The 27,764-nt window shown below is 34.1% G+C and overlaps 1 protein-coding gene across 1 annotated transcript in view; it reads right to left on the bottom strand.

Annotated features, from left to right (window-relative positions):
- Window positions 1–27,764, bottom strand: part of LOC145667969 (uncharacterized) — a 118,865-nt gene that overhangs the window by 75,546 nt on the left and 15,555 nt on the right. The window contains exons 6-14 of the mRNA XM_081735393.1: window positions 26,610–26,764; window positions 24,685–24,825; window positions 22,070–22,178; window positions 20,509–20,618; window positions 19,514–19,697; window positions 16,352–16,438; window positions 15,690–15,868; window positions 11,358–11,568; window positions 8,029–8,129 (exon numbers count right to left, since the gene is read on the bottom strand). Coding sequence (XP_081591519.1) covers window positions 8,029–8,129; window positions 11,358–11,568; window positions 15,690–15,868; window positions 16,352–16,438; window positions 19,514–19,697; window positions 20,509–20,618; window positions 22,070–22,178; window positions 24,685–24,825; window positions 26,610–26,764 — 1,277 coding nt within the window. The remainder of the gene's footprint in view (window positions 1–8,028; window positions 8,130–11,357; window positions 11,569–15,689; window positions 15,869–16,351; window positions 16,439–19,513; window positions 19,698–20,508; window positions 20,619–22,069; window positions 22,179–24,684; window positions 24,826–26,609; window positions 26,765–27,764) is intronic.

Here is a 27,764-nt window from a genome sequence, read left to right as displayed (position 1 = left end):
TGCTCTAAGTGATTCAGCCAAGTGGCAGGTTAAGACAAACATTGTTTTGTAGTTTTGTTCATAAAACATTTGCGATTGTGCTAAGAGAAGAGCACCTTTTGCGGCCATTAAGCAGTTGTAAGAAGACACTCATCAGTTATTTTAGTGTGCAGAGAATTCACTGGGAAGATACAAAATCGTCGGAGGACCGTTTGATCTTACATCTCAAGGGGATACGTTGTACTATGGAATTTTATCAGGATTATGCTGTAAGTAAAGTGTAAATTTCGTTTAAGACAGCGGCAGAGATATTCAATGAGTCATTTTTCGCAAGAGCTACATTTCGTCAGTATTGTGCTAAAACCAGAATTGATCATACAGCCAGCACGCCAGCTGCGGATTCGTTAATAAAAAGGTAAGATTCTTGTATATATATATATATATATATATATATATATATATATATATATATATATATAGCTGCTTACTTTCGTATAAGCCACTTTATTCAAAACTTTAGTTTGCATATTTATTTGATCGATATTTAAGTAAAGAAAGAAAAAGATTTAGTTAGTTAGGGCAATAAAGTTCATTTAATATTTTCACGGCCGCATAATAAGTTCATATTGTAAATTAATGTCAATGTATTTCATATTGTGTTCTCATGTGTATGCAGTATTATATGACTAAAGCGATTATAGAAATAGTAATGTAGGTTATTTTAGAATTGAAAATATGATCATTTACATGGAAAATATTATCAGCGTAATCATTTAATATCGAATTTGAAAATCCTTCACACCGCGAGGAAGTAGGTTGTGGTATGTGCTTTTGGTAATTGATAGGAGCAATGAGCTATCCCTCGCGTCGAGTTGAAGAAAAGTAAGAAAAGAAAGCGTATAGTATTCATCGTTACATATAGATAGCTCAAACACGACCATATACGTAGCGTACGAACTTTCACTTAAATACTCCCAAGTTTAAGTGCCAGTTGGCAAAGCATGATATGTATCCTGGTGGGGGAGATGATTGGGAGTTTCACATTTTAGTGTGTCTTGACTTTAAGTGCAAGGATAAATAGACGTGTCCTTCCATACCAGCGATAACATATTCAAGTGGTGGTTCCGCCCAGGATACGAAAGAGGAAACATATTAATATAATCTACTTTATTGGTGCCGTAAAACTCGAGAAATAAAAATGAAAGGCAGAAATTAGTCATTTTACTCAAGAGTTTATAGTAACTAGTTAATATTTAAATAGCCTGGAATAGTATAATTGTTCTTGAAACGCGATAAGTGTTTCCTTTTATATACCGGCACTGAAAAAAAAGAAAATATAGGTCTACGCTTATTATGATTTGTGCGTTACAAGTGTATAAGTGCATATTAATTATTGTGTTTTGTATATGTGTGTTAGAGATATTAGTTGTAATTTAGAGAATCTTTAGCTATTTTTAGAGAATTTATTAGTTTATTTTGGTGACAATTAATAGAAATAAATAGGCAAAATGTCAGACCCCGTAGAGTTAAGCAAATGCTTACTGCATTACTTGACGAGAAATTATGTGCAGTGACCAAAACAATAAAGAAAAACTTTTTAAAAAAAAAGTATCGTGGAAGCGTTTGGTGGTTTAGGCAAAACAATAGATGGTGGATCCCAAAAGTTACATATAAGTTTAGAAGCACATTAGGCAAAAGTTGAGAGTTGCAGGACCGTAATTACGCACGACCGTGAGGAAAGTCAGATGGTGATCACAGAATTAGAAAGTAAACAGACCGCGTTAGTACATACAGTAAACGAACAGCAGGCCGAAAAACAGATTCTAGATTTTGATGTAATAGTTGACTTACAGGATACGCAAACACAATAAAACACGTCATGTTTACAAGAGTAGGTTCGTCAAGTAAATGACATTCAGAATTTTTCTGCAATTAAAAATGTAGCTTTAGAAAACAATGCTAACATTTCTCAGTCCACAACAGAAGTTGATAGATCTGAAAATCACTCAGTTTAATCTGTCCATGACGTTACACAACACACCTTGATATTCCATAGGTCCAGCTGTTAGGTCCGCTGTTAGCTCAGAAGTAGGTCAAGAAGCTAAGAGCAGGGTATTCGAGTCAGAATGTGAAATAGGAAATTACCAAAGTGATATTAGCCAGATCCTTGATCATAGGGTATTTTACAATTTAGGCAGCCCGACACAGATAAAGAGTAATAATAACGAAGCAGATGATAGTAGCAAGAGTTATAGTTCTGAACATTTTCAGTGTAGCTTAAGAGATAGTTTGCTTTTGGCTAAAACGCAGAAGCCTAGTGCGATACATGAAACTCGTGATTTGTTTACATACAGCGCAATGTCAGATAAGGAAAAAAAATGTTCTTCTTCGCGTACTTTTCAGCGTGAATGAGACTTGTTGAACGCACATGAAGACGCAGTGTTACCGGTTCTCCCCAGTTTACTACAAAATCCGCGTTTAGAATTGTGCGACACACGCCCACATTTATTTTCCATTTCCACATCATTTAGTAACGCCTCGGTTAATGAATTTAAGTCGGAAACTATCGTTGCAGCCAGATTAATAGCTCTTGAAAGCACGTCGTTCAATTCTCAAATGCGTTAATCAGTTCCTGAAGCCGTAACCACGCAACACCGTCCTTCAATGTGATTCGAACCTGAGAAGTTCACCTCCAGAGATATTAGCTAGCATTGCAGCACCACTTCCACATAGGTATAAAGAAGTGTGTGTTATGTATTTGCACTTCCGCTACTGAAAACAATCGTGTAGTTAATTTTTTTGGATAATCAGAAGATGGGATTTGATTCCGCGAACAAAGTTAGATTTCGGGATCCCACAGCGAAGACAAGTCCATGGTCAGAAAACATTCATTCGAAAAACAGATCGTTATGTTCAAAGACACACATTATCATCCCTCGAAACATGAAAAATCGTTGCCTTTGACTTATCCCGAATTGAAAATTACCAGTTAGCTGGAACAAGTCAACGAAAAAATTCAGAAACAATAATAAAACAAGCTTTCGTTAAAGTACAAGATTATGAGTGTTTGGAATATTTCCTACATAAGTTAGGAGAATTGTATATCACACGTCATTGCAGAAATTCCACAGAATTGTCTGACGATTGTCTTAAAGTAATGATGACGAATTTCTGTAGATTACAGTTACTTCATTGTAAAACAAACTCACCAACCCATTTAATTTGGAACTTCTATTACAGCATGTTTGAGAAGACCGTCCATCCAGCCGTATCCCGAACCACAACAAGGTACGTAAAATTATGAACACGTTTAATTGAAATTTATTTCAGGATTACTCAGGACTGAGGATGTTTGGAAAAGGAAAGGATCAAGGAGAAACCAGTAAAAGGGATTAAAGGTAAAAGTGACTTAAATTAGATCGCAAATTTTTCAAAATTTGAAATTTTTAACTCCTTGACCCATTTTTGATCACAATCATGACTCTTTTAAATACATGGACCTCACCACATTCATGTAGTCTTGATTTCTTGCATGTTTACTGTGTTTAGTTCAGGATAGAGAAGAAGATGAGTACCTGAATAAAAGCTAAACCCATAATACTACATGTTGTTTGATTATTAAAATATTTAAATGTGTAAATTTTGAGATCCTTTTATAATCTCATTTGAAGCTGTTTTAAGAACCTTCGAGATTGGTTAGGTACACTGAGAGATTTGTACAGGAACCTTAGAGATCATATACTATATACATATGTATATGTATGTATGGGATCTTCATGAATATACTGTTTGTCTTGAATATGTCAGAAAGTTGAAAAACTAAGCATTTAAAAAATGAATGATAATAATGTTACTTTAGCAATTTATGAATCTGTTCGATACGTTAAAATTAAATGTCAACAAAAAGATAAAAATTACACAGTACTTAAAAAAATTATATGGTTTCACATTTTCGTTTGTTTTTTTTTTTTTCTTGAGTTGCCACATTTTGTATTTGGCATTAACCCATATAAGCCTCCTGGGTCGAAAACGACCCACTTGCGTATTTTGTTATTACTAAAGCTTATACATTTGTCCCCGGGTCGTTTTCGACCCAGTATCATAACTAGCCAATGGGAGATCAGCAAAACAAAATGACACTAACTTTACCAAGAATAGGTCGAAAATTATCTATTTTCCAAAATAAATCACAAAACAAAATAAAACAAAAAAAGATAATGGCATAGATGGGTTAATGTTTTTCTAGTGAGATATTATTATGACATTGTATGCAAGTAAATATAAACAAGACGTATAGTTATGCATTTGGGTGTAAGAGTAAATGATGCATGTGCAAAGTTTTGTTAAAATATCATGGCAGAAAATAAGTTAGTTTCTCTTGTTATCATTCATTGCAAAAGAAGAAGGAAGACAGTATGTTATTAATGTAATCGTAAGATTAAAACCTTACAGGCACCCATCAAGGAAAGTAGTTAACCAGCAGTTTGGACGTCTAGCCAGGTTCCGAGTCCATGACGAAAATTTGTCTTTATAATTCGTCAATCTAAATTAACTAAATTCCATAACAATGTCACCTTTTGCGGTGGTAATTATTTTTGGCAAGTATAAATTAAACTTTGGTATATTATAGAAGTTAATGGAAATGAATGTGATCATGAAAAAATGAATGAAAAAATGTTAAAATATGTATGTAGTACGAAGATAATTATAAAATGTATAGATAAATAGTATAACGGCCTGATAGAAATAATAGATTAAGACTAAACTACCGGCTTAGACATAAATGAACTCGGATACGATTTATTGAGGAACGAAAATGTACATTTATAGACTAGTGTCCAATTTTGTTGAGTTGCTATTGTAATAGTAGAGACGTGCACAGACTTAATTGCGTTCGCACGTATGGACAAGTCGAATTAGTTCTTTGTAAATAGATTGTTATTTTAAGAACGAATAATTATTAGCTTTGGATCTGTTATCAATTACTCTCCATTCGAAAGTGTATTGCACACGTTTAAGGGTAAAATATCTTCATTTTTTATAATATCCTCTTCTATTTTTTCTTATAATGTTATCGCCTAACTATGTTTCATTAACAGCTAACATGGGAAGGTACCAATTTATGACTATAAGGGAAAGGGAATCCCAGCATTTATTGTAGGAGTCACTGAAGTCCTATGAGTGTCAGTAAAGGTCAGCGCTTACTGCAAAACTCTAGCTATGGGTATTTCGAGTCTATTGTGCCTATTGACTTTAGAGGTCAGGACTTTAACTTATTTTACTTTATTCTTATCGGACTTGACTTTGTGCTGTGAGATTGAAGAAACAAAGCAGCACATTTTAAGCTCAAGACTTCATTATATATTAAAAAAGAGAGAGTAAATTTAAGAGAAACATTTAATAATAGTAAAATATATGTATTAATGAAAACTTAGATAAATAATGTCATTCCCATCAAAGATAACTGTTAACAAACGAACGTGCATGCGAAAGTTTAAGCAATGAATGTCATGTTTAAGAAATGTGTAGTAAGTATTGTTTGCATAATTTAAAAGTTATTACATTTGTCTACTTATGTATCTTGATAATAATTTTCGTGTATTTTAATCAGTTACAATATTTTCATTCTTGTTGCGTAGGTATTTTAAGTCAAGTAAAAGCATTTACAATAACACTTTCATACATTAGATAGTTAATAGTTCAACGTTAGGAAATTAATAACGATGGCGATGGGTAATATTTTTGTCATTATTATGTTATAGTTTAGGTATGAAATATAACCATTTTTACTCGGTTTGTTTTTCTTGTCCATTTGTAGTTTAACCTTCCACACGTGTGGCAAAAGGTGATAGAAATCGAATGGGGATTACATTCAACGAACGTAACAAGCGGTCTTGTGTATATAGAGCCAGATACGAATTATAACAACGTTGCAATTATTTTTATACACCCCTTATAATAATCCATCACAGTAATAGATGTCTGCCTTTGCTTTGGCTTGCTCGCATGACGCTAATGTATGTCTGTAGAATACAGGCAGCAAGCCGTTTTAAAACTGTTGTAATTATTTAAAATCGTGTTGTTTTAGTTATTTCTTTTTTAAAATTAGTACATGGTCCATAACCATGTAGATATGAGGGTTAATATTTGTTTATTTCTACAAAAATATATTGTGACGATTTAATTGCATCATAAAAGCTACAATGTTTCAATTTAATTATTTCAAAAGAGGATAAGAGCCGCAATCCTATTACTGCATATTGGTTGGGAAACAAACTCAAAAAACAATTAAATGCAATGCAATTCAGCTCGATTTTTAACGTATTGTGAAGAGCGTATCAAAGGCTCTGTCATAACCAGAAGTATCAAGTAGACATAAATACACACTGATAACATCCAGTCTCCAAACTCAGTATCCTCTTATGATAGTATTAAGAACACTGAAAAGAATATCGTTCTTTAGTTATTCATCAATATACCCAGTTCTTTGACCTTGGGAGTCTTTCTACTTCCATTACAACAATTAGACATGTCGTTCCGACCCCATTATTTGTGAGTTCACCTCTGGTGCTTGGGGTCCCGGGTTCGATCCCAGCCCCCGCCAAGTGAACTTTGTGGTGGACAAACACCGTGCTCGTGGGTTTTCTCGGGGTTCTCCCGTTTCCTCCCACTTTCTTCGTTCCACCATTTCACTCATCTCTCATCATCACCGTCTCCTTTAGCCTAACCGGCATAAGTGTGGGACGTAAAACTCAGAGATTTCATTTCCCATTATTTGTGACACTATTCTAAGTATATAAAAATAATGGCATTAGAAGATCGACCCCATTATTTGTGACACTATTCTAAGTATATAGAAATAATGGCATTAGAAGATTTTTTTATATTTTTTTAATTTTTCATAATAAATAAAGTAATTTTTAATTAATATTCTGAATTCTTAACATTGTCATAGAGAGATGTTTCAGAGACTCTTTTGTTGTGTTCTTCAAAATTTACTCCATTTGGTGTTTTATGCTCAGTTTTGATTGGCTGAAAGAGAACAAAACATTGCTGGTTAGAAATAGCATTTAGGTTTTCACTGTATATGCGTTTGTACTGTGTAAGTAAAAAATGCTAACGAAATGAGAAAAAGAAAAGAAAACACATTTTAAATGCTAATCTAAACAGTAAAATTCAATTATGAATAATGATGTTAATTCAACACAATGTCTCTGTGTCACCTAAGTTGTGTTAACCTTTAACACAAGCCTATAAATACTTTTTCCTCGTTGGAATGAAATGTTACATTTGTAGTCGTTAAATCCACTACATGACATGCGGAGGACTGTTTTTAGTAACACACTGTTATTGCATTACAGTTCCCAAACACTACTCTTACGAACATATTATCTTTCTTATTAAACAAACATACTCTTATGAGAGACAGGGTTAGTGTTTAAACATCGTTGGAAGAAGCAAATAGAGTTGGCGAAGAAGAGGAAAGTAGTGCACATAGGAAGAATAGATGGCAGCATTTCTACTTACAAGGAACCCTTTGAGTGCGAGGTCGGAAGTGTAATCTCTAGTAAGGCTCATTTGAAAGTGTAGTGTGAACAATGATGACAGAAAAATATTAGCTGCTAATGGCTCACCATATGCATCAGGAGAGCGATAGAAAATAGGTGTCTGGGAGTACAGAGATTAACATTCTATGGTATATATATGTAACACACTTCACCAAATGGACACCATTGACATTCACGAAATGTTCAAAACAAATCATTAACTTGCACCATGAACACCGAATGAAAAATGAAGCGACTCAGTGATTACAAATGTTCGCACCATCAAGATCGAAGGCGAATTTCTTGGGAGTTGCAAACCGTTCAGGGCGTTCAGCTAGGTATCCACTCTTAAAGAATGCATATAGAATCATATTGGTGTAACGGTTGCCATCACATTCCACCAGTTCTCATCTCCCCGTTATATCAGTCGCACCATTTGTTAGTAGATATTTATGATAATAATGAAAAGTGGTAGGTGTGCTTGACATTGCTGAATACCTACCCGTTACACAATTTCCTGTAAGTATAAACTGAAGCTTCTAATAACCACTGACCTGTGTTAATGCCATCATTTTTTGCTATGTAAGAACGCCTTACACTATGCTGTGCAAGTTCATGGAAATATGAATGTACTTCAATTTTTGAAACTTTATTGATGATATGTAGGAGTGTTAAAGAATATACAGTTACAGCCCTTTCTCCTTTGGCGGCGACGAATTGCCGCGTAGGGTAGAAAGACATTGAAAGCAATGGAGCTTTTCATATATGCGCGGCGGTCGCCACAAATTTACACGGCGAGGAAAAACAGCCGCCTCTCCCTGCTAGAAAGCGGCGCGACAGATTGCCGCGTACAGCCAAGTGGGACATTGAAAGCAATGGAGCTCTTTATATATAGGCGGCGATCTGCCGCTTGGGTGTTAGAGGAGGGAGCAAGTGTTGTCAGGAAAGAGTAGAGAGTGGTTGCGATAATTTGTATGTGTGTGTGTTTTACGTATATATATGTGTGTGTTTGTGTATTTATTTATGCTTTTATGTTCTAGCCTAGGACACCTCGAGTACTTTTAACCAAACTTGTTACATATGGGAAAAAATTACAAGTAAAAATAATCGAAAACAATTGATACTACCGAAGTGTCGAATACAAAGGTCGTTGATTAGAAAGAGTCCAAATCAATACTAATGAGTTTTTTCTATGTAATAGAAGATTGGAATAAATGTGTGGGTAGCGCTGGGGAAACGAGCTTCTAATTTTATAAATTTCTGGTACCCCAAAATTGAAATATGTTCTATCAAATATTTCAACAATATTACATATTTTATATTTTACATATTTTGTGCTATATATTTATGTACTATTTTGCCATATATATATATATATATATATATATATATATATATATATATATATATATATATATATATATATATATATATATATTGTTACATAAAAATTCGTAATCCGGATTTTAGGAATAATACTGTAATGTACCTTAGCAAATCAAGAGAGAATTCATTATGTGATATTTGATAAATGTACCGTATTTTATATATTTTATTGTAGAAACAGTACAGAAAAATCTCTTTCAAGGTACCACTTCTATATATAAAAAAAGAGTGAACCCATATGTTTCTCTTACTGTTTTTTTTTTAATTTATTTATTTCTCTCTGTCTTAACAGGGTGACTAGAGCACACTTTTTGCGTCTGTCCATTGCAACCACCACAACACGATAAGAGTCACAAAGTTTTGTTTCTTTCGTTGCACAGCAATCCTGCTCACATATTTTTCATTCGCGGCAACATGCCGCGTAATATGAAAGGGTACACTTCTCAAGCGGCAAACTGCCGCCTGCGGCGACGGCATATCGCCGCCTCAATGGGAAAGAAGCGTTAGAGTAGAAGGATCCAAGAAGCATGAGATTCTACTACACATACCAACACACTTAACATACAAAAGAGAAAGTAACAACAAGAACTCCATTTCTAAGCAACATTTGACACAAACATTATGTCAATATGTGTTTAGAAGAAATGTTTTACAAACATTTCAACAGAAAATATGGCATTTAAATAACCACAGAGGTTTAATGGTTATTTTAATTTGTAAACGATATAGACTTTTGTCCGAGGTCTAAATACATGTAGAACCTGAACATAATGTTTGTTGACATAAATGGAGGCTCACAATATGTGAAATCATAATAAATGCTAGGAAGAATATCATATAGGAATAAAGAACCATATTTTATGAGTCAATAAATAAAGAATTAAGAATTATATTCAAATAAACGTTTTCTCTAGAGAATTGTATTTTAGGGACTAGAAATATAAACATTACGAGATGTTACGAAATGTTAATGAAATGCATTAAAGGTCTTTGAAGTGTACATGTGAATGAGTGAACACAATTACCTGGGTGGAAGTGTAAGCAAGGGGTACAAGAAATAAGGTAGAAAAGAGTGTTAGTGATTATTATGCTCTAGAACAAATTGCATTGTAACGGATTTGAAAAGTTGCAAAATAATGAAGGAGGAGAGAGAAATAATTCAGTTGATGATGAACGGTATTAATACAGATAACTTCAAAAAGAGAAGATTTTCATAGAAATGTAGTGGATAAATTCGTTTCATTTTACGGATATTCATGGGCCATTAACGACAAATTCCTTACCATAGTATGATGATATGTTAGATTCACTAGTAAGATATATGGTTGTCGTGGGTTCAAATACACTACCATTATTAAAGCAAATAGCCTGTGCATCAATGAATTTAAAGCAAAATCCTATAATAGTTCTTTAATTAAATGGTTACATAAGTGATACCAAAGACAAACGTTTCTTACTTAAATACTCGTTTACCAAGTGAAATTATAACGATTAGTCATAAATCTTGCAATACTCTGGTACACAACATATCTGTATTTATTACATACAATGAAAGCAAGTCCACATTCAAAATATAGCCCCTCGTCTTGGACTGTCTGTAGCTATCTTCCTATCAGTAACCCGATTTCCCGTCCATACCATGTCTTGTTCTTAAAGGCAAAGAAATCAGAGACTGCTGTTTCCATCTCATTCTAATTGGTGAAGGAACATGATTTCAGAAAGTGTACCATAGTCCGAAACATGTTCCGAAGGGTCAAGCAAGACTATGCATCGGGGTGGCCATCAAGTTCCTGCATTTATGTCGTGTTTCTCGAAACGAGTGTGGTTTTATTTTGTTTTCCTTTTGCAGCAGGACGCGCTTTGGATGCACTAATGCAAAATGTTTATGACGAAGTAAATCACACATCCGCTCCAACTGTTCCAAATAAAGACCGCTATTGATAATACGTCAATTAGGAACGAACTCGGAGTTAATTACCCACTCGTAGTTCATGGATAGATATAGCATAACTTTATGCTTCTGTTTGACGACCAGTTCTGTAAGTTCTCCCTTTCTTAACCACTGTCTTTTTCATTTCTAACTTCGGAAAACCACAAAACGTTTCGTCATATGTGAGAATCTGTTTCAAGGAACGCATATAATGGAGACTTTACAGCAATTATCGACACACGTTCACTGAGAAGAGGAAGACAAACGGGTTCGAACACTGAATAAGAAAAAACTGTATCGTCCTAAAGGTATGGTGGCAAGAAAAAGAAGAAGGGCAAGGAAAGTACAATTGATAGATGATATCAAAGCAGAAAAATCGTACGTAAAGGCGAAAAGTTTAGTGAAAGACCGTGCAGCATGGAAGCTTCTCAGTTAAGGCAAGTGACTTGCCAATAATTGCAGAATACCTATGATAATAATTATGGTACATCAAACACGAATTTGTTTTTGTTTACCTCCTGCGTCAGCAGAGCTTCCTCCACCGCTTCAGGTACTTTCTTTGGCAGGAATCGATGAATTACTGGAGAAAGCAGCGTACGATCAACTTCCTTTGGGTCTCTTGGACCTGTTAAGAAACTTACAAGTAATCCAACCACAAGGGTTGAACCCACACCCAGTGCTGTGTACCACATGTACGAAATTCTGTACAACAGAAACACATCATCGCTGTAAAATGCATGAAATATTAACTTTTTAATTCATATAGACATGATTTCGTACGTCATTATCTCAAAAACTTCTACCTAATAAAGCAAAGTTTTGTTCGTAATATATTACAGTAGACATTATATTGCTAGAGAATTGAATACATAATGCAATTAACAACTAGGCAACTATTTCTCTCTTTAAAAGAAAGTAAATATAACATTTTATTCAGGCAGATTGGTAGTAATCAGTAGAACTTAAATTATTCCCTCCTTCAGTTTCTTCTCTATTTTATGTTATCTCGTTTCCTCTATTCTCCCTTTAGCTATAATTTTCTTTCTATGTATTTTGTATGCTTCCTTGTACTTTTTGTTATTCTCATTTTTGTCCTACTCGTATCGAATTTCACAAAGTGTGTCTCGACTCGCAGGTCTCCCTGATACCGGTAAGTATTGAAATCGGAAATGGTTTATTTATATCAGTTAAGGTTTCAATAGAGAATTAATAAAGAAGATAGAACCTTATTCCTGGGCAATAAATAAATTATTTAAAAAAAGAAAAAGAAAGAAAAGTCCTCATCTCGATATCACTTACCGTTTTTGCTCTGTGGAAATCAGAATTGAAACCAGAAGTAATATTTAATTTAAACCATTTCCAGTTGTGATAGTGTTTGAGATTGTCAGGGTATTTTTCCTTGAGACGCTGAATAGTTTGTTAAAAATCAACATCTCGTTATCTGTTATAGTTTCCGTTCAATAGCAAGAAATATTGAAACCGGAAATGACTAATATGAACCACTTTCGGTTTAAATAGAAAACAAACGGAAGAGATAGAACGTATTCTCGGGGTTCTAAACCGTTTGCAAAAAAGCCGCACCTTTATGTCTCTTACCGTTTTTGCTCTGATACCTGTCCGCAGATGGACGGTCGGACAAAGCTATTCTATAAAATTCCGACATTTATGCCTAGAATAGTTTGAAAATCTAATAAAATATTTCACGAAGAAGAAATTTCGACAAGCAATCTAAGAAGCTGCGATGAAAATACTGTTAATCAATACGTGGTTTTAAACACAATGTTAAAGCACAATAATTAGCTACGTTAAAGTTCTCCTTAGTTAATAGAATTTTCACAAATATTCTTAATAAACAATTAACTGTAAAATTATGAACATTACTATGTATTTATCACATTTTCACATTAATTTAGTATCTTTTGATATTTTAGACTTGCAAATTATGCTATGCACAAGTATCAGAATTCTTCTAGAACGACTATATTAGCCTGTTAAAACTATCAGAGAAAAAATGATAAGAGATATTGAGCAGCGATGTTTTAGGATCGATTCAGCGTCCCAAGAATAATTTCCATCTCTTCTAATCCCCTTTCAAATCCGAAGTGGTAAAAATTAAAGATTTCCAGTTGCAATATATTTCACCATATACCAAAAGAGCAAAGGATAGCAAGAGAGGATTTTACTTTTACTTCTCGGAGTGATTTAAAGAAAGATAACATCTTCATCCGCGTCCCTGTAGTGAAACACTAACTAGTAAAAATTTACAGCTTCCGATTTAAATCTTTATCTTTTAAGAGTATAAACTTTAAAAGGTAATGGGAACTTATTTTTACGAACCGATTCAAAATACCATAAATCGGTTCTTTTTCATCCTTTAACTATATTCAAACTGAAAATGGTAGAAATTTATCATTTCCCGTTTAAATATTGCTTGCCACAGAACAAATATGATAGTACTCTACACAGACAAAGCGGTTTTACAAAAAACGATTTTAGCATGTGAATAAAAGGTATCTGTACTCGCATTTCTCAATTAAAATAGAAATATTATAAAATTTGCTACTACTACCGGGTTTTAATATTGACATTCACAGAGCGAAAACGGTGAGAGACAGCAAGAAGCAGTCTCCTGAATCGAGTAGGTGTCCAAAGAATATGTTGAATCTCCCACTTTATTCCTTTAATGTAACTGAAACATGACAAAGTATACTGTTACTTCCCGTTTGAGTATTAATCTTTACACAGTAAAAATGGTCAGAGAGAACAAATCTGCTTTTAAAATGATGTTAGCAATCCAGGAATAAAAAGTGAAACGAAATATTTCAATTTAGGGTCCCACGATTATGCCCCTCATTCAAAAAGAAGATTCATCTCTAACCTTATCCCTTTATTAGACGTGAAAGCTATAGATGTATGACGACCAGTTTTAGTATCGACTTGGCATAGTCCTGAAGTGTACTATTGTAGTTTCGGAAATAGGAATGAAACTCATTTCTTAACAAAAAAAATAACGTTCAAATACAATGGATGTACTCTGTATGTATTGTTCAATTTCATCATTTACTATAGCCTTACTTTATGGACTTAATTCAAGGATTTCATTTGTATTGGTAATTCCGATAAATTCGTTTGATCATATTAACTCCTCATTATTAGGCGTAAATATACATAAATACACTCCAGGTATATTTATGTCTGTATATATGTCTCGGATGTGGTACTTCATTTCTCGGTAACTATTGGTCAGATCTGAACCAATTTTGGTGAGGAAGTAACTCGTGGTTTAGGAAATGAAGATCGCTATATTTGACGGGCACATGGCCATTAACATGACTGTTCACCTTGTGAGGTCCCATGATTTTGAGGATAGCGTATGCGCCTTTTAGCGTGGGAAATCCGAGTTCTACCCCATTTGCTTCGGGTCCCACGTTAAACTGTAGGACCACGTCCCATATGTCCACGCTGCTGAACAGGACACTAAGCTTAAATCCAATCAATTCTTTTTGTATGTGGTGCTTTATTTGTCAAAAGCTACTGAAACCAGATCTGAACGAAATTTGGTGTGCCACTAGTCCATCATCTAAAGAATAAAGCTCGTTTTATTTGATGACGAAGCTAGGCTCAGTTCGGTTCAGTTTGACTTGTATGTAGTACTTTATTTGCCAGTATCTACTGATCAGTCTGAAATAAAATTTGATGAGTAAGTAGCGAATCGTTTGAAAGATAAAGATCGCTATATTTGATAGCCGGGCTCGGCCATGGATAGATTCGGATCGGCTGTATCTGTTACTTCCTTTAGAAATAACTACTGCTAGGATCTGAACGAAATTTGGTGGGCAATGGATAATGCTGTGTAATAGGCTCGTTCCATAGCTTTGAACGCCTCGAGCTTCTGACTTTGGTTCACCTCGGCTTGTTATGACCAATTTTTTACGTTCGGTCATCATGATGTGAACAAGATTTAGGGAATTTCAGCAATTCTATTGGTTAAGAATTCAGAACATGGTGAATCATTTTGAAACAAACTTAGAGCGTATTTGTTTATGAGAGACAGTTAAGGTGGATCACTAGGTGTACCCAGTGCTATGCTAAACGCTGCTTAAATAGTATGGCATTGCCTGATAGTGTCGAGTGTTTACTGATGCTAGATAATAAAGGAAATAATCATGGAATTGTGCTTGGATACTTACTAGAAAAAATTAGTTTTCGACCCTTACCGCATTTCCGCTTCTCAAACTGCAAGGCTAGAGTCCAGGAATTTTCTTTTTGAGACTATTACAGTAAACATACAAATTTGGCAACAAAGTAAAATATTATGGCGTTCTGCGTAAGTTTCGTCTCAAAATCTATTTCCTTAAATGTAAATCAATATTTAAATACAATATGAAACATGACACGTAAAACGATCAAACACTACATCTATTTCGTAATAAGACCGTTACTTTAAAATATTTTGCATATACAAATAAGCATTTCGTAAAACCAAGCACTTCCTGTAAGATCTTACAGCAAGTGCCATCTTGTGTGCTCATTGTAAAACGAATCAAATAGTTTCTTTTATTTGTTACATTTTTCGATATCAGAAGACACAACCAAATGAATCAGTGTCTTGTGCTATAGCTGAAACATTACTCTATCTTATAGTACAATATTTATAATATGTAACGTTTCATTGCGTAGTTGTAATAATGATATAAGGCAATGAGCTAAAATATGTACTGACATCCAGGTGGTGATCCCCCTTAATATCTGGAAACAAAAATACAAAGAAAAACACACTAACAACAAAATGTGCACTGAATAAGTACCTCCATTTCTAGAGAAAAAATAAAAATGACGCTTCTTACTTATTCCCATAATCCATTTTCGTGGTTGTCAAATTTGCAGAATCAAACATGTAGCTACAACTCTCAATTCTGACTGGTTTTGTTGGGAAAGACAACATTTTGGCAGCGATCTGGAATTGAGTACCCACTGAGACCCAGGCCATAAAAGCCAGACCAGCAAATCCTCCGTACAGAGCTCCCTAAAAATAAGTAATCCAACATTACAAATAATAAAAATAATAGCAATCAATTAAGAACCATAATATATTTATATTTCCTAAACCATGTAAAAGTAATATCAGATATAATCTGGGCTACTTTTACTAAAGTTTTAATTACCTCACACCTTGTAATCATTTCTCTGATTACCTTTACATCAGTAATACTTCAGTAAAAATACGTAATCTTAAAGTAACAGAAGGTCCGAATTTATTTACTATATACTTTCTTGCAACCTTTCAATGACAGTTCCAGAAACAGTATCTTAGGGCTTCTAAAAGCATCCTCAAATCGTATAACTAAACGTCAGTTCCAAGAATTGCTGATTTACATACCATGACTAATAAAATAACAATAATTATTGTACGTGCAGTTAAATGTCCATGTTAAGAAATCATTTCTAAGTTCCTAGAAGATCCCTGATAAATATTTTCAACAGGAAGAGATTAAAACTCAGGACTTACCTTCGAGTTTGCCCAAGGGAAGAACATTCCTAAAGAAAAGACACCTAACACGGGTCCTCCATTAATACCACTTAGGCTGGGGGCAACCTGGAGAGAAACTATAATATTTAAGAGCATATAAGAGTACTTACGTCAATGATATATAACTTTCTAAATAAAATATGATCTGAAACAGAATTATACAAGGTAAATTGAGGTACCAAACCTTTGACCATTGGAAAATGCCATATTCTGCTTTTAGATAAGACGCTAAACGCTACAACATTGCTCATATGGTTCAAATATATATACGTATATATGGTCCATCGTGCACGATGGTAGGTTCCAGGAACGAATAATGTGATAACTTCGCCTCCTGGAAGAACATCGCCAAGAAATATGAGAGCAAGTTGTAAAAGTTTCCTGTAATCATCTCTGTCTTGATAGTCCGTCAGTTGCTGCTTGAAGAAAGACATTAGAAAATACTTTACTGAGATCAAAACCTCTGCCACAACTTCGTCCTGAATTCCGATGTCGAACTTCAGTTTGCCAATTGAGTTCCATGCCTCAGAGAAACGTTAAAAAAGTTGTGTATGTGGACCCATTGAAACACTGAAAAAGATGTTAAACACTCTGGCCACAAGTGATTCTATTATGTGATGCCTGCAAGAGACCCAGATCAGTTCTTTCTGCATTTTCTGTCCCAGCAGGGTAAAAGCCCCATTTTATGACCCCGTGTTATATGCTGCTATGTCAAAGCACATGAAATGCAAATATGTGGTTAAGTTTCAATCCTCCAACAATTAAAAAAAAAAAAAAGCTTCCAACTTGAAAGTAATACTTACATTTGAAATAGCAGGCACTCCTAACAGTCTCGTATCACCATTTCCAGAAACGAGAACCGCTATCCGATTAACTTATTCCTTAGAAATAAGAGCAGGTAACAACTTCCAATACACTATAAGTGGACCACCAGATGGGAAAGACAAACAAATAGCGATTTCCTTGCGGTTCCTACTGCGTGCTTTCCTAATAGATTCACTATTAACACTGATTTCTCGTCAGCTGTGGGCCAAAGCTTCCGCTGCACCAGCTAGAACATAATTTGCTGGCACTATCCAATGCTGAAGACAGCTCTGGTGTAATCATGTTGGCTGATCGATACTTTTTCTTCCTTGTAACGGACAGTCTTCGGGACGTGGGACCTGTTTCCTACGCGTTTTCCTCTCCACATTCTTTTTCTAGAAAATAATCTTATCTAAGAGATAGCGGCCAAAAGCAAGTTCTCCTTAGAAAGAAGAGAAATATAGCGACTAGAGTCTTAACATCATCACTTTCCCAAAGTGTATTCATAATTCCTAAAGTGCATTTCATATTGTATCTTATTTTCAAATGTCTAATAATTGTAATATATGCTAGGTTTGAGAAGAAAGTCTAAGATAAAATGAGAAAATCAAATGACATCACAAGCGTCCAATGTTATATACTCGTTTGATGTTACATGCTATTTTACCACCGGATTTTTTTTTACCTCACAGTCAGAAAGAACCATCATATTCATTTATTCTCCTCCTTTGTCCATCTTGGGTAAAAGATAATGTGGTAGTATTCCCAGTTCCTTTCCACATCTCCATGCCGTTGGCCACCTTGTGGTTTGTCCACCTTTTACGACAGTTTCCCCTCCTAAGGACAAGAAGCTGCCCTGACCTCCACCTCCTCATCCGCCCTCCGAAAAGACCGTTAGCACTTGATAGAGGCTGACTCCTTATCCTGGGAGTCTGTTGGTCACCACCTACGTTAGCCGCCAAGACGTTGCCCGCTTTCTCCCGCGAGGAGATGTAGGTTGGGATTTTCCCTTCGTTTAGGTAGAGACTCGAAGTCTTTTCTCAAACCTCTCCAGTATTTTTAGCAGCATAAGCAAAGTAAATACAACCACACACAACATTTTTGCATGTCTGGATATGTAGTTTTTTATTTTTTATTATTTTTATTTTTACTCTTTTTTTTTTTTTTTTTTTTTTTTTTTTGCCTTCGCTTGTAGTGTGATGAGTTTTGGCACAGTTCAAACGTTTACGTAGCGTTACCTTGTACTCGCTGAGAAGGAGCATAGAGACTTGTTGCCTCCAGAATGTTTCTTTTTTTGCCATTTTACCATAGCGTATTCAAAATGGAGACTTATCAGCTGTACTAACCAACAGCTATCAGAACATTTCTAAATAGTAATGTTAAAGCACTGCAACGAAGCCTTAAATATGAACAAAGAAGTCTCTTAAATAGAACAAGAAATTTAAAAAAATTTTTGACTATATCACCATTATATGAATAAAAATTGCAGGTTAGGTTAGGTTAGAGGAGATTATAATAGTTGACAAAGGATTTTGTATTGCAACTCATGAATGCCAAGTTCTTTCATGCAGGCGTTCATTGGCATGCAACTTGAAAGAATCATATCTGTGAACCATTCCTGAATAAGTATGCGGCGCTTTTCCCACAGACAAGAAATCTAACGATCCACATTGTAGACTCCACATGGACGGGAAAAGACGTGAGAGTACTCTCTCACTATATATCGCTCTAGAAGCAACGATACTTCTGAGGGTGGATGAGTAGTTTTGGAAACCTTTCTAGACACTAATGTGAGTAACAATTCATTCACGATCGTGACTACTTATAAGTGTCGTAATAGATCCATTTTTCATCAGAACTGTTCATTGTGTGCACGATACGTCTCTTGTTATTACGTACAATCTGTAAGTTGCATACATCCATTGGCGATTCCTTTTGAGCGGTATCAACTAATGTGAGTTTGTGATATCTTACGCTTGATCCGGATCTATCCATTTGTTGACACAGAGGGAAGTATAGCTCCAGATGTAAAATCAGGTATTTCACTCGACTTCGTAAAGCATACTTTCTCGTCAATCTAATAGTAATTTCAGTAGACTTTGCTTATTGTTTATTCGTTCTTGCAATAAAACTTTAGATAAATTTAAGAACGTGTAGAATTGACCTAAATCATCGCGCAAATTCTGTTCCGCAAGATAGTTTTTGGCATTAAGCGTTATTTGAATATAATCTCTCTTAAGGTTCAAAACAATTAGTTTGTAGTTTGAACTTATCCAGTAATCTATTTCTTCTTCTACAAAATTATGACAATGTTTTCTAGAAACTATTTTACTTCACCTGCATAACACCTTCAAGATTTTCTACAAGGAATACCAATCCTACACAAATGACTCCAAACGTAACAACAACAGCTCTGATGATGATGTTGGCACACTTTTCTGTAAAACTCATTCTGCAGTAGCCTTTGAGAAAGTCCTCCAGGATCACAGCTGCCATTGCGTTTAAAGAAGTAGACATAGAACTGCAAGACATACAACACGTTCATTCATACAAGACTCTTTATGTAATTTCCAATTATTCTTGAATACAAGAAGATATCTAGTTAATATTATTAGTGACTATCCAAAATGTGATTGGAAAATTAAAGGAAGAATACATTGGCTAAACAAATACTTAAGAAGAAAGCATATTTTTTGGGACATAGAATAAATAGCCTCGAAAGTAGATAATCGAATCTTAGATCTATGTTATTGTGGTACTAAGAAAGCATTACAAAAAAGCAAATTAAAGTTATCTTGAGATCTGGCAAATGTAGCTATAAAGAAGAATGTATAATGTTGGCAGCATGGCAGATTTGTATCTCTACGCTACTTTGTTAATTTCATTTCAGAAAATTTATAAAAATGTATAGTGTATTCAGAAAATATGAAGGCGTATTTCCTCCAGTCTCACATTTAAAGTATATACGTATATGTTCAATGATGGCGTGCTATTTTACAGAGAGGTATGCGTTTATCTCTTGTAAGACAAAAGCAAATGTATTACATTACTACATACTGTCTTTCTTCAATCACTGCTTTTACATATTTCTAAGAACGATCTTGAAAAAAGAAAAAATATAAGATTATTAACGTAACTATGTGAGTTTTCTCTAACTCAAACATTATATAACAAAGAATTTTCCCATATTTAAGAAGTTAGATATCATAATTTTGTTTATGCTTTTTGTTCATAAGGAAACATATATGTCAGGACTCACTACCAGCTAAACAGCTCTAGTACTGAGACCTTCCTGTTTCCAAAACGTCTATTATCGTCAAAGTCCTACATACCTAAGGGCTGCGCTAAAAACTCCAGCAACGAACAATCCTGGTAAGCCTGGAATATGCCCTGAAGTATCCATCACAAATAAAGGTAATAATTGGTCCCGAGCCTTTGCCAACTAAAACAAAGCAAAGATATTTATGTTAAATAGTTATTTGCAAATTTCCTTTGTCGTTTAGGCCAGATTGGAATGACACAGAAATTTACTGCAAGAAAATTGTAGAAAAAATTTAAGTAGACGAGTAATCATTTTTGTTTCTTGCTTCGCCTCACCACATAAATCGACGCATAACTCAATCAAGTGATTAAAATTTCCGTCTTGCAAAATAACTGTACATCAATAACATTTGTAACTATTCGTTATTTTGATTGAATTTTCAAATATTTTTGATTGAATGTCTAAACACCTCTGCAAGATAAAATATTTTGAAAAGAGTTAATGAGAAATTTGCGATTAGAAGATATAGTTGTAGATGGTATAGATCACAAAATGATTGGCTAAACACTGAAAGTTCGGCTTTCCATCAACTCAAAGGTTTTAGAAAGTAAGTGGCTTAAGCTCTGTATGAATTGGTTTAACAGAATATTGACACTAGAACAAGTGTCGTAGAAGGAAACGACATTGCAAAGTGGTGTAAATATGTGTGAAACACATTCAAGTAATATATATTAAAACGCCAAGTATATTTATCAGTTCAGTCTATCGAATATTGACAAAATACAATAATTGATAACTTAAAATTGTAACAACTTTTATTTTCTGACATTATTTCATCATTGCAAAGTAGTCAGCTACAGTCAGTCTTACTTCCCAAAGCCCTCACCAATTGATTCAGAAAATAATCATCGTAAAATCTTGCCGATTATAAAGAGTCACTAAAGATTTTCTATTATAGTACGAGATACCACTTCTTGCACACTAGTATCAGTTGCATTTATTTCCTATCAATATCAATAGTGGAAGATTTCAATAGTTGCCAAGTCTATTTTTGACAACTTCTCAAGTAATTTGTTGTAAAAGTTCTGTCTCTATTCACATTCCACGTTCATGTTTGAGCAATTTCAAAAGCACACATACTATGTTTGGATTCTGCCTTGTCATGTGATCCCGAATACCGTATTTCTTTTTATGGCCTCTAAAGTGTTAACACACAAAGTTCATGAATTTTGCAATGCCCAATGTAACAAAAAGTGATCAATATAACAAAAAGTGATTCACCGAGTTAAAACTTAAAAGAAACCTCCAAACTAATAGGTTAACTAAACCTAACTGGCGTTTGCATCCATTGACGCGTATTAAACAACTTATAACTTTCCTATATTAGGATATATTTGCTTATTGCTTCTTCTGTACGTTAACAATCCCTTTTAGAGCAGTTGCAGTACATGAATTCGGAATCCTTAAGGGAGAAATTGCCATTATTATAAAAGAAAAATTATGAACTCATATTAACTCATAATACTAATACGCATAACTCATAGTACTATTCGTATTAACTCATAGTATTAAAGAGCATAAACTAGTTACTGTAGTAAACATGAATAAAAAATTACACTGTATTTGCGTACCTTAGTAGTTAATGGGTCACATTTATAATACGATGCAAAAATTAAAAGTCCTGAATAGGAGCAAATCGAGACTAAAGAAATCGCCCCAAATACGAAACCCCAGAGTGCACTGAAATAAAATAATAACAATTATTATAATGGAGCGAATAGCTTTGAGCAAAAAAATACAGCACTTTGTATAGTATCGTAATATAAACGTACAATATAGGAGGTACAATATCGTTAGAACAGAAAAGCAAGAACAAAGACAAAACTAACCACATATAATGGAATATGAAGTTAACTAAAGCAGGGTAAGTTCCATGTTCCGTTCTTATAACAGCTAAACTTTTTACATCAAATAGTGTAAGGTTACGCATGTTCTTACACAACGTGCTAGATGTAAACATTCTTCAACTACAACCAAGAACAACCATCGCCAAGAATCGGCAAGTGACGAAGAACATGTCTATAATATTTCTGCATAAAAGACAGAGCACCACAAAAGACATCAATCCTGCCTGGTTGATCAAGCCGCCAACTCATTGGTTATTGAGAGGCACCTGACCTATACTCTCTAAGGCGCCTGGTCGTTAAGAGTTCCTTAATACCCTCTCCAAAACGCATGCTCATTGAGTGGTAATAACTACTAACCCTCTAAGACGCTCGGTAATTGAGAGTTCTTTATCCCACTCTCTAAGACGCATGGACACTGAGGAAAACCCATTAAACAAGCCCTAAGGTTATTGGGTTCCTATAATTTTACCAACAAATATCCAATTAATTAGAGGAACTTCTTTTTATTTCTAATAATTGTTCTGTAGAAGAGGAAATTTTATAATAAAATTGATGAGAAAGTCTAAACTTCAGTGTAACATCTTTCCCCTCTATCCTAAAAGACAAAAATCTTTACATGGTGGAATCGGCGAGTAACGATCCCGGTACCTCCCACTTAAAATTTAACAGAAAAGTAAAGAATAAATTAAACATTTGAAACTTACATCTAGTGGAATTGTCCTACTGAATCACTAAAACAACCAGTCGAAACATTAAAAAAAAACGAGTTAACCTTAAAATTTTACGTTTTCGGTGTAGTGGAATTAAAATTGTGCGGCTTGTTATACTGTGGTTTGGAACTAATATAAATTTTCCAGTACTTTTCTATGAAAACTTTATAATAAAATTTTCTTCTGTCTGTAAGTTCCTCTAAACCTAAATCGTTATTTTAGTGCTCATAAGTATTAGAATAGTACTTCATTTTCGTTTTAGAACATAATAATCTAATAAAACATTTTTGTATAGATTCAATTCTGTTTATCAAAGCTGTAGAAATAGACTACCGTTCAATGCTGTAGATCCAAATTCTAGTTTAGGTCTAACAAATAATTTGTATAAAAGTACATAAGTTCTACCATTTTGAAATTTAGGCCATTGTTTAAAAATAAAAATCTATTTTCCTTCTAGACCCTTATATAATAGGCTTTATATGGTAACAAACTTTTAACTGTCACTGAAGTGTGATTCGTATACCCTTGATAGAGTATATTTGCTCTAATTTCACATCATTAACCTCATATTTACTACCATGATATTAATTTGATAATAATAAAAATTATAATAAATTAAAATCATTATCGTTTCATCATAATGTATTTCGGTAAAATATGATTTTTTCATATTTTTACTTACCTCGACCTAATTATAATTCGTTTTACTCAAAAATATAACTTGTAAGTTTAAGATTACAATAGACAATGTGTCATAATAAAATAATTTGCCATGTTTATTAGTTTAAGAAATCAGAACTCTTATAAAGTTGTCATGATATTGACAAGAACAATTGATGTTAAAATATTATGTTGACATTACATGTGTTAAATATTTGTACAGATCGTGAGATAGAGAACTAATTTTGCAGTTTAAAAGCAACACCAGACATACAGCGTACAGCAGCGTCTTGAAAGGCACTGCTTTCACAGTGACTTTTCTTGAATCTGCAAAGGATTTTTCAAGAAAAAAAGAATGTTGACTTAAACCTAATTGCATTTGTGCAAACTGAGGCGTAGAAACGTTTAAAGCTTTATGCGTTGATTACGAAAAGTTATTTAATAATGGCTCTAACATTTAATCATCAATACAGCTGCTTAATTTAAATGTCTTCTGCAGAAAAGAACTGTAAATATTAAAAAATATTTAATACAGTATTAACATTAATATATCTGCAGTGTAGGATTTATCGTCTCTAAAACATTTCAATGCTTCATATACGGGTTTCCTAATATCGGAACAAATTATTTGGTTCGTCAGTTTTTCTGTTGTTTTAATTACCTCTTCCAATCACAATAATATTATCCCATAACAACAAGAGTTAAGTTGATTTTAACATCCTTTTCAGCAGCGAGGCTATATGAGACGGGACCTACTGATTAACGTGTAATCCGAACTACATGAGCTCCCGCCGGGAAACAAACAACAAGAAATAAGCTACGTAAACTGATCTTATAATATGGCAATTCCTTAAAGTAATCCCTCAAACCAGTCATGTCGCCCCTTCCAGCACTTCCTTCAGCTCAATAGTATAACATCTACTGTACCAAACAAATGCATTAACTCATCATTAGACATATAGTACTTACATTCTTGCTTTCCGTAAAGTAGAGAGAGCAAGGTATCTCTGAACCATCGTTTGATTGCAGGTATTAATGGTCAACCAAAGACCAAGACCTCCAAAAGCAACGTTCCAGAAAGTGTGCCGAATCAAAGGATTTGGGTCCACACTAAAATAAAATCAACACGTACAATGTTTTATTAAGTGGTCTTCTAAATGAATATACGCATTCATAAACTATTGAAATTAACCAACTCTCGGGAACTAGGCATTTGATAATCATTGTGTCTGTATCTATCTGTTGGAATAACGTAATTTAAATTACTGGACTAAAAACTAACAATTATGATTTTCTGTATTGCCAAAAAGTATTCTATATTACCAGACAGTTTGTCTTTTAAATTTTGATCTCTTAGATATGCTTAGCTTTTAGTAGCCCCAACTCTCAGATCCAACTGAAGACTATTTTACCTCTGATCTATTTATTACTAGAGAGGATTTTGTCATAATAGGGCTGTTGATACATTTAATATCCGCACTGATATTTAATGGAGTGGCTTTGCATTGTCCTCTGCATACTATGCCATCAATCATTTATCTATTGGCTTGTACACTTTTGAGGTGGTTGCCTGTTTCGTGTAAAAGATAAGATTCTTTATATCTTCTCATCCGTCTCCGTAAAAGACCGTTGGTATTTCGTAAGGGGAATTTCATTTTCCCAGGAGTTTCTCGGTCACCAGAGCATCATTAGTGAAAGCAGGCCGTACTATTAGATGATCAGACCAACATTTGAGGTAAAGAGGTTCTACAGACACATCCTTCATCCCTTGTGAATTGTTAAATAGGTGTTAATCAAATAGGTATGTAGTTGAAAATATTCCTGATATGTATAGTTTTCTTACGTAAGTGCAATACTAAGATATGTGTAGTGAGACATTAACGTGGTAAATAAAAAGGGTAGAGAAGTGTTACTTTCCAACTATATAAAGTGAATAAATCATTTGGAGTTTAGGAACAGTCGGCCTTCATTAATATAGGTAATTTTCATATGAAGCACTTAACACTTTCAATACTATTGTAGTTCCAGAACGTCAAGCTATAAACTTATGTTAAATCCGAGTGTCGTTCTGGAACAATTTAGACATTTAAAATTTAAAATACCAACCAAAAATCAATTGTGTATGTTCTTTTATTTGAGAGAGAAATTCTGGGTAATTTGTGAATTATCTATTGGCAAACATGATCCAAGAATGCCTTTCAGTCATTGCAGCAAAAGAACTAAAGAAGGTGTATCATTATCATTCACAACACTCAAACATTGTTACTTTACAAGAAATAAAGTTATTATTTGCAATATTTATTCACGTATTTCTTGTACTAGAACCGGCATCTTCTAGTATATTGCTACTTTTTCTTTTATTTCTGAAAGTTTCAACCGTTTAAGGTAAAAACTTAGAAAGATATGATTTTTTAAAAAATAACCCTTATTTTTTTTTTTCAAGACACAGGACTTTTGTCAATGTAAACATCCCTAGGATCGGAAGTGTTAATAATTCCTCTAACGGAAACAGACTCCAAACTAAGAAAGTGAATATTCAGTATGCAAAATAATTATGTATTAAATCAACTGCAACCTAACCCAATCAACTACGCCGGTTCAACGTCGTAGTAGCGAGAAATTCATCCATCAGTAAGTCAGTGAAAGCCAATTATATGTTTACATATGTTGTTGTTCAAGTGTCAAAAAGAACTGTACTTTTGAAACGGTGCAAAGAGATACGTACTTAGCAAGATAAGGTCATATTGTTCGATTTTACATAATGGAGAGATAGGATACTACATGTTCTTAACTTAGTTTATGTTAAAAACTAAGGATATATAAATTTATTTATCTCAATGTCTTTCAACTATTATCAAGAGAAAGAAATGTAATTGTCTGACTCAGTTTCTTACTTGAAAATTTCTAAACGTTGACTGTCATAATTTCTTTGCCAAACAACTCCTAGACCTCCAACGTCGATGGTGCCTTTGATTATAACAAGCAACATGGAGCCGAACATAATTAGAGACTGGAAAAGGTCAGTCCACACTACTGCCTTCAGACCTCCCTAGAAAAATATGCTTTTATGCAGTACAAGATAAAGCATAAAAGAGTATCAATAATTGAATAATTATATTTAATTTTCTAAATAGCATTTGCACTCTTTTAAAAATTATCAATACAGTTGTGAGTATCTAGAATAGTTTACAAAAGTGACTAGTATGATTATAGCTGTTTATGTTGTCCACATTGGTACTAAAATGATAACGCAATTCATATTATAGGCTCTACCGATTATTGATCAATTTACGGTAGTTGACTAGATCCATTTCTACATACAATATTAAATTGGTAATCCACGATGTGTGTCTCAGTCTCAAAATCTCTTCTTCGTGTATCTATGATCGGTTGTTCAGTAATGGTCTCTGCTGTGTTACGTTCTCTTGTACTAAGGTAGTCTGTATTACAGATGCAAGTTCTGTATGGTTTGGAGTCAACGTAATAACGTGACGATGCGTGTAGGTTGAGATGGCAAGCACGATCAGAGTACCCTCACTGGAATGAATTAAGCTTGAAATCAGTAGATAAGTTGACACTCATGATCCTATTGGTACTCATAAGAGGATAGAATAGATAGTAATAGTACTTATTGTGCTCATATTAGTCACTCATTGAATTGAAATGATTTGTTAGTTCTTGCTGACATGGGCTGAAATAAATCCTCCAGAGCTCTACAGCGGTTGAAATACGGTTAATGAGAGGAGTAATGGCATTCGTCTATTTTGCGATGGATTGCATACCATTAACCAAATATGTCTACTGATGAAGCTAAGCTCTCTAGAGTACTACTCTAGGTCATAAAAATCTGGCTTTCCCCGGTCGGTTTAATTACAACGCGACAAAACTCAACCCCATCCAACAGTGTCCTAAAACCGGAAAGGGGACATTTTATTTTACATGTATCAAGTATATTAATATGCCACATGCATATTGCCCATTTGGGAATAGGAAAATTCTAAACTTCTCGGCAGGATTATGAGAGGATTTTTAAAAGTTCCCGGAATCGT

This window comes from Thermobia domestica, chromosome 13, assembly GCF_964235325.1.
Source record: "Thermobia domestica chromosome 13, izTheDome1.hap1.1, whole genome shotgun sequence".
Taxonomy (NCBI): Eukaryota; Metazoa; Arthropoda; class Insecta; order Zygentoma; family Lepismatidae; genus Thermobia; species Thermobia domestica.
Note: the sequence above shows the minus strand (reverse complement) of the source record. Positions and strands in the feature narration are given on the sequence as shown.